This window comes from Salvelinus fontinalis, chromosome 26, assembly GCF_029448725.1.
Source record: "Salvelinus fontinalis isolate EN_2023a chromosome 26, ASM2944872v1, whole genome shotgun sequence".
NCBI lineage: Eukaryota > Metazoa > Chordata > Actinopteri > Salmoniformes > Salmonidae > Salvelinus > Salvelinus fontinalis.
In genome coordinates this window covers 23750313-23758318 of record NC_074690.1, presented here as the reverse complement: position 1 = coordinate 23758318, position 8006 = coordinate 23750313, and the positions used below count along the sequence as shown (strand labels likewise).

The 8006-nt window shown below is 41.9% G+C and overlaps 1 protein-coding gene across 1 annotated transcript; it reads left to right on the top strand.

Annotated features, from left to right (window-relative positions):
- The first annotated feature begins 248 nt into the window (after positions 1–248).
- LOC129823973 (frizzled-8-like) lies at positions 249–2730 on the top strand. The gene has a single exon (XM_055883163.1). It carries the CDS (start codon positions 593–595, stop codon positions 2342–2344), a length of 1752 nt encoding a protein of 583 aa, XP_055739138.1. The 5' UTR covers positions 249–592; the 3' UTR covers positions 2345–2730.
- Positions 2731–8006: the final 5276 nt, after the last annotated feature.

Here is an 8006-nt window from a genome sequence, read left to right as displayed (position 1 = left end):
TAGTTAATTTACCCATAACACAAGTTCATGTAAAGGTACAATTAAATTCACTGCATAACGAGAAGAATAAACAAAGACAAAGTCATTAAAAAATGTTATTCTATGGAGGGTAACATGTAAACAAACACCTTTGAGAAACACATGATTGATTTACGCTTGTTCCCCGCCCCCGTCGCTCTGTGATTAGGCGCTCCAATAGAGGGAGTGACTTCGCCTCCCTCCATATATATCCCATTCAATGCATCCGCCAACAACAGAGCACGCAGAGCGATCAAAAACAATGGTGCCATTTACAAACACGGGGAGAAACCGAATGGTATCAGCGCGTAAATTATAGTCTGGCAGTCAATAGCAGACGGAGAAGCATGGTCGATTTTTACAGAATAACGTCAAATCAATATATAATAAAGCGGGGTGCTGTGTGGATTCCCTACCATTTTATTAGACAGACATCCACAGGCTACTACTACCCAAGAACACCGTCTGCGCCAAGGATGAGTTTACCAGCATCTCTGGATTAATCGGACTTCACAGCCTACTTGCAAGCGCAAATTCTTTGGCACTTGGAAGCAGACGAATTCAACAGTGAGTGATGATGGAGTGTAACTTGCTGGGTTTGGGGTGGTGCATGTTTTTTGCACTCGTTCTACACAGGTCGAGCTGCGCCGCGGCGAAGGAGCTACAATGTCAGGAGATATCCGTGCCCTTATGCAAAGGAATCGGATACAACTACACCTACATGCCCAACCAGTTCAACCACGACACACAGGACGAGGCAGGGTTGGAGGTGCACCAGTTTTGGCCCCTGGTGGAAATCAAGTGTTCTCCGGACCTGAAGTTCTTTCTCTGTAGCATGTACACTCCTATTTGCCTGGAGGACTACAAGAAGCCCCTGCCGCCTTGTCGGGGTGTCTGTGAGAGAGCCAAGGCAGGCTGTGCGCCTCTGATGAGACAGTACGGGTTCCCGTGGCCAGACAGAATGAGATGCGATTTATTACCAGTGCAAGGTAACCAAGATACACTATGCATGGACTACAACAGAAGTACGACGACTGTTTCTCCAGTGGTTGCAAAGCCCACACATCGTCCTGTTAAACCAGTAAACCCACGAAAGAAAAATGGACAAGGCCGTTCTAACGACCCCCGTAAACACCAACCTCCGAGTTCTCCATGCGAACCCCAGTGTCACTGCCGCGCTCCCATGGTTCCAGTCAGCAACAGTAATCCTCTATATAACAGAGTTAAAACAGGACAGATACTCAACTGTGCCATGCCTTGCCACAACCCGTACTTCTCCCAAGACGAAAGGACATTTACTGCATTCTGGATAGGACTATGGTCCGTGTTATGTTTTATCTCTACTTTTGCAACAGTGGCAACTTTTTTAATCGACATGGATCGTTTCAAATACCCGGAGCGACCCATTATATTCCTCTCTGCTTGTTACATGTTTGTCTCGGTCGGCTACATTGTCAGACTAATTGCTGGACATGAACAAGTGGCTTGTAACATGGAGCATGATACCGAACACATCCACTACGAGACCACCGGCCCTGCGCTTTGTACCATTGTGTTTCTACTCATCTACTTTTTCGGCATGGCAAGTTCTATTTGGTGGGTCATTCTGTCTCTTACCTGGTTCCTGGCTGCGGGGATGAAGTGGGGAAATGAGGCCATAGCCAGTTACTCCCAGTATTTTCATTTAGCTGCCTGGTTAATACCCAGCATGAAATCAATAGCTGTGTTGGCGTTGAGTTCAGTGGATGGTGACCCTGTGGCAGGAATATGCTATGTTGGCAATCAGAATTTGGATAATCTCCGGGGCTTTGTTTTGGCGCCTTTGGTTATCTATCTGTTCATTGGGACTATGTTTCTCCTGGCTGGGTTTGTGTCACTGTTCCGGATCCGGAGTGTTATAAAGCAAGGAGGGACGAAAACAGACAAGTTGGAGAGACTGATGATCAGGATAGGTATTTTTACAGTGCTTTACACTGTCCCCGCCACGATTATAGTAGCATGTTACTTCTATGAGCAGCACAACAGACAGACTTGGGAAATAACCCACAACTGTTCATGCTTATCGGAGCATGAAATGCAGAAGCCGGACTATGCTGTGTTCATGCTGAAATATTTCATGTGCCTTTTAGTTGGCATCACGTCCGGCGCGTGGGTCTGGTCGGGAAAAACTCTAGAATCCTGGAGGACTTTTTGTACCCGCTGCTGCTGGGGCAGCAAGGCCACGAGCGGGTCAATGTACAGTGACGTTAGCACGGGATTGACGTGGAGGTCCGGTACTGCGAGCTCTGTCTCTTGTCCCAAACAGATGCCATTGTCACGGGTTTGAAAAGGAAGAATGGACCACTAATTGTGTTGGGATTGACCATCAGCGTGTTCCAATTAGCACATTAACGAGCACCTAATGATTTTTCTTGCACAATGAGACCCGCATCCAGTTTAGAACCATATAATCAGAAGAATTAGAGGCTTTGCCTATTTTTTACGTACAAAATGAGCTTTTCACCTACAAAATGAGCTTTTCAAAGATGATTTGAGGTAGGCTATGCCTTAATGTCATACGGGTTTCGTTGGTGCTTAATGTATTTATATAATTATTGATGTACAAACATTGTAAATTTGTATATACAATTTATACGAGATTGAATATATGTATAATTCACTTTGATAGAAGATCTTTATTTTGGTAATAAAAGTACTTGTATTACATTTTTACCTGTGCGTCTGGACAGTCATTCTGCGCCAAAGCTGCGCACCACTCCTATATTTTGAAATGTAATTTTTGCTTTTCTGTCTTCATGCAGTGATACAAGATTTTTGGATAAGTAGAACCCCCTATTCATATTTGTCAAATAGTGATCTAATGCTTAATGAATAGAAACGTAATAGGCCTACACAACAGTTGGTTGTTGGGTTCCTTTTGGGTAGCATTCGTGGAAAAAAGTACACTACACATTGTAACGAACAGTTGTGGTTGGCTGTTGCGTTCTTTTTTGCTATGGTGGGTATCACTGTTCGGTATTCTAGATGCGACCACAAGCAGTGGGGTACGAGGAGGATTCATAAAAACGTCGAAATGGCAATGAAAGCCCTACATGTGGTCTGTTCGAGTAATCCTCTCTTGGGGGAACCCCTCTGTGCAACAATTATGTTACAAACGCTGTATAATCTGCCCCCAATTAATACTGATGACCCAGTGAAACATGTCACACACTGACCTGCATATGAATATGAAATCATAGGGATTCTACTACTACTCCTATTAAGGTTTGTGTGGGGCAGAGTTCTGAATACTCACCCTTCTTACTGTCAAGATGTCATAGGCCTTATAATTAAGATGTCAGACAGCGAGGGAGGGAGGACTGGGATGCATCCCAAATGACACCCTATTCCCTATATAGTGCACTAGTTTTGACCTGAGCCACATGGGCCCTGGTCAAAAGTAGTGCACTATATGGGGAATAGGGTGCCATTTGCGACTCACAAGGTTACCCTGCCCGGACTCACTAGGGGACCCTACGTGTTCCCAGTCTGGTCTCATAGATTATTCCTATTGCACGTAAATCCGAGACACTCAAATTAGCATGACATGTTACATTTGGTATGGTTTTATTTAACTAGGCAAGTCAGTTAGGAACAAATTCTTATTTAGAATGACAGCCTACCCCAGCCAAACCCTCCAGTAACCCGGACAACGCTGGGCCAATTGTACGCCGCCCTATGGGACTCCCGATCACGGCCGGTTGTGATACAGCCCGGGATTGAACCAAGCTCTACAGTGACGCCTCTAGCACTGCCATATAGCGCCTTAGACCCCTGTACCACTCGCAAGCGATTATGGTTACATAAGACAGATGGTTACTTGTCCGGGTGGTTGGGTAGGTGTATAACACGAATGTCTAGCAACCCAAAGGTTGTGAGTTCGAATCTCATCACAGACAAATTTAGTATTTTAGCTAAGTAAGAACTATTCAACTACTTACTACTTTTTAGCCACTTTGCAACTACTTAGCATGTTAGCTAAACCTTCCCCTAACCATAACCTTAACCCTTTTAGCTAAACTTTACCCTAACCTTAAGCCTTTAACATAACTCCTAACCTTAACCCTAATGCTTAGCCTAGCTAACTTTAGAATTCATAACATATTATAACATATTATACGTTTTTCAAATCTGTAAGATATTGTACATTTTGCTAATTTTTCATATTGGTACAGAATAACACAAAATACTCTGGGACCAAGCTGCAGCTCATGGTTAAAAGGTAATTAAGACTCAGTGTGTGGTCGGTTTACTGTGTATCTGACCATAAAAGCGCTTAAACACCTGGATTATCTTCTTAACAAGCATAAAGGAACTATTGCATTTGAAAACTGCAAATAGGACCACCGCTTGTTGCGAACACACTTGTGTTTTCGAGGCCCAAGCCTTCAAAATGAGGCCTGTGTTTACTTTATCAAAGTTAAACAGTGTGTTTACCGTTTAGCCAATACCCAGATATATAATAATACCAAATAAAAATGTATTTATAAATAAAATAAAATGTTCTTATCCATTTTGGAGATTTAGAAGAGGTCATGTCCATCACAAATCATTGGCTTACCTCATAAAACTGTCCAACCAAACAGAGACTTTACAGCATGATGTTGTTGGGACCCAGTTGTAATTGCTCTCATCCTAGTTCATAAACTGCAATCCTGACTTAATTTGACAATCATTTAAAAGATAGACTGTATCAACTTGGCTACTTCAGTCAGTGATATCATACTGCCACCTTGTGGACAAAGAATATCCCCATGAGTTACAAGCTTTCAACAAACCTGTAACAAGCACTTAATAAACGTTATTTCAAAATAATACAAATGTATTAAATATGCACAATATCACATTATCAATTTAATACATTTAATTATTTCGTTTTTTCAATACCTTTTATAAAGTAATTGACGTTCCAATAAAATATAAATCAATTGGCAGGCCCATATGCTATTCTTAACAATGTATAGTGAAAAAACAGGTGGCTACAACTATGCTTCAGCTCAGAGACAAAGTTATATGTTGTTTCCCAAATTGCACCATATTTCCTATATAGTGCACTACTTTTGACCAGCCCTAGTCATTTGGGACGTAGCCAGAGATTCTTCCAATCCATCAATGGTCCTGGGGGTCCAGAGTGATGCAGAGAGGTCAGGGCACGTGCGTGTGTGTGTGTGTGTGTGTGTGTGTGTGTGTGTGTGTGTGCAGGTCAGGCTGTGTACACTCTAGGCTAAAATCAACAGAGGAAATGAGATCATGGAGGTCACGCCAGATCCACCTCCTGCCAAGATAAACAGGAAGTTTACTAGTGGGTACAGGAAGGGCCCATCACTTAGAGGACATCCATAGCATGCATCCCAAATGGCCCAGGTCAAAAGCAGTGCACTACATAGGGAATAGTGTGCCATTTATTAATAAGGGCACATTGAATGGTGTCTTTGTCTACTGATTAATTGAGAAACATCTGTTGAAATTGAATACAGAAGTAAGATGGTGCCACAGTTAAAAACTGACAGAGAATCCAAATGTATATAGAACATTGTACATCAATGTATACAGTACATTGGCTAACATTGAGATAATTCCATAAGGATTCTGCAAGGAAAATGTCAAAGCAAGTGTTTTATTCAGTTTTAGATGAACTGATTTCAGCCAGAGGGACTGCTGGCCACCCCTCGGGTTTTACTAGGATCTGTGTCCCAAATAAAATTGTATTTGTCACATGTAAACAACAGGTGTAGACTAAGAGTGAAATGCTCACATACGGGCACTTCCCAACAATGCAGAGAAAAAAATATGAAAGAAAAATAATAACACGAGGCATAAATACACAATAAGTAACGATAACTTGGCTACAGACACGGGGTACCAGTACCGAGTCAATCCGCAGGGGTACGAGGTCATTGAGGTAGGTAGATATATGTACATATACAGTGCCAGTCAAAAGTTTAGACACACCTACTCATTCAAGGGTTTTTCTTAATGCTTTACTATTTGCTTTACTATTGCTTTACTATTGTAGAATAATAGTGAAGACTACAAAACTATGAAATAACACATATGGAATCATGTAGTAACCAAAAAAGTGTTAAACAAATCAAAATATTGTATATTCTTCAAAGTAGCCACCCTTGCCTTGATAACAGCTTTGCACACTCTTGGCATTCTCTCAACCAGCTCCATGAGGAATGCTTTTCCAACAGTCTTGAAGGAATTCCCACATATGCTGAGCACTTGTTGGCTGCTTTTCCTTCACTCTGAAGTCCAACTCACCCCAAACCATCTCAATTGGGTTGAGGTCAGGTGATTGTGGAGGCCAGGTCATCTGTGGCAGCACTCCATCACTCTCCTTCTTGGACAAATAGCCCTTATACAGCCTGGAGAGGTGTTGGGTCATTGTCCTAGTGGGACAAATGATAGTCCCACTAAGTGCAAACCAGATGGGATGGTGTATTGCTGAAGAATGCTGTGGTAGCCATGCTGGTTAAGTGTGCCTTGAATTCGAAATAAATCACAGACAGTGTCACCAGAAAAGCCCCCCACACCATCACTCCTCCATGCTTCACGGTGGGAACCACACATGCGGAGATCACGAACTCTGCGTCTCACAAAGACACGGCGGTTGGAACCAAAAATCTCAAATGTGGACTCATTAGACCAAATGTCAGATTTCCACCGGTCTAATGTCCATTGCTCGTGTTTCTTGGCCCAAGCAAGTCTCTTCTTATTATTGGTGTCCTTCAGTAGTGGATTCTTTGCAGCAATTCGACCATGAAGGCCTGATTCACGCAGTCTTCTCTGAACAGTTGATGTTGAGATGTGTCTGTTACTTGATCTCTGTGAAGCATTGATTTGGGCTGCAATTTCTGAGGCTGGTAACTCTAATGAACTTATCCTCTGCAGCAAAGGTAACTCTAGGTCTTCCTTTCCTGTGGCGGTCCTCATATTAGCCAGTTTCATCATTGCGCTTGATGGTTTTTGTGATGGCATTTGAAGAAACTTTAAAAGTTATTGAAATGTTCCGTATTGACTGAACTTCATCTCTTAAAGTAATGATGGACTGTCGTTTCTCTTTGCTTATTTGAACGGTTCTTGCCGTAATAAGGACTTGGTCTTTTACCAAATAGGGCTATCTTTTGTATACCACCCCTATCTGTCACGTTCGTTCTCCTCCTCGTCTGAGGTGCATGGATCGGACCAATACGCAGAGTGATGTGAATACATCTTCTTTTATTAGATACGAAGACGAAACAAACAATATACAAACTAATACAAAAAACAATAAACCACGAACCTGACGCTACAAACGAAAGTGCACACACAGCTACTAACGTTAGACATAGACAATTACCCACAATCACCTAAAGCCTATGGCTGCCTTAAATATGGCTCCCAATCAGACAACAATAAACAGCTGTCTCTGATTGAGAACCAAACCAGGCAACCATAGACTTTCCTAAACCTCTCTACTGAACACAACCCCATACACCATACAAAACCCCCTAAACAATACACACACCCTAAACTAGACAAAACACACAAACATCCCAAGTCACACCCTGACCTAACTAAACTAATAAAGAAAATCAATATAACAGAGGCCAGGGTGTGACACTATCTTGTCACAACACAACTGATTTTCTCAAACGCATTAAGAAGGAAATAAATTCCACAAATTAACTTTTAACAAGGCACTCCTGTTAATTGAAATGCATTCCAGGTGACTACCTCATGAAGCTGGTTGAGAGAATGCCAAGAGTGTGCAAAGCTGTCATCAAGGCAAAGGGTGGCTACTTTGAAGAATCTAAAATATTAAATATATTTTGATTTTTTTAACACCTTTTTGGTTACTACATGATTGCTTGTGTTATTTCATAGTTTTGATGTCTTCACTATTATTCTACAATGTTGAAAATAGTTTTTTTTTAAACAAAAAAAACTTGAATGAGTAGGTG

Bases quoted from the DNA above. Each gene is read 5' to 3' on its own strand.
- LOC129823973 (XM_055883163.1), top strand. From the start codon at position 593: ATGATGGAGTGTAACTTGCTGGGTTTGGGGTGGTGCATGTTTTTTGCA.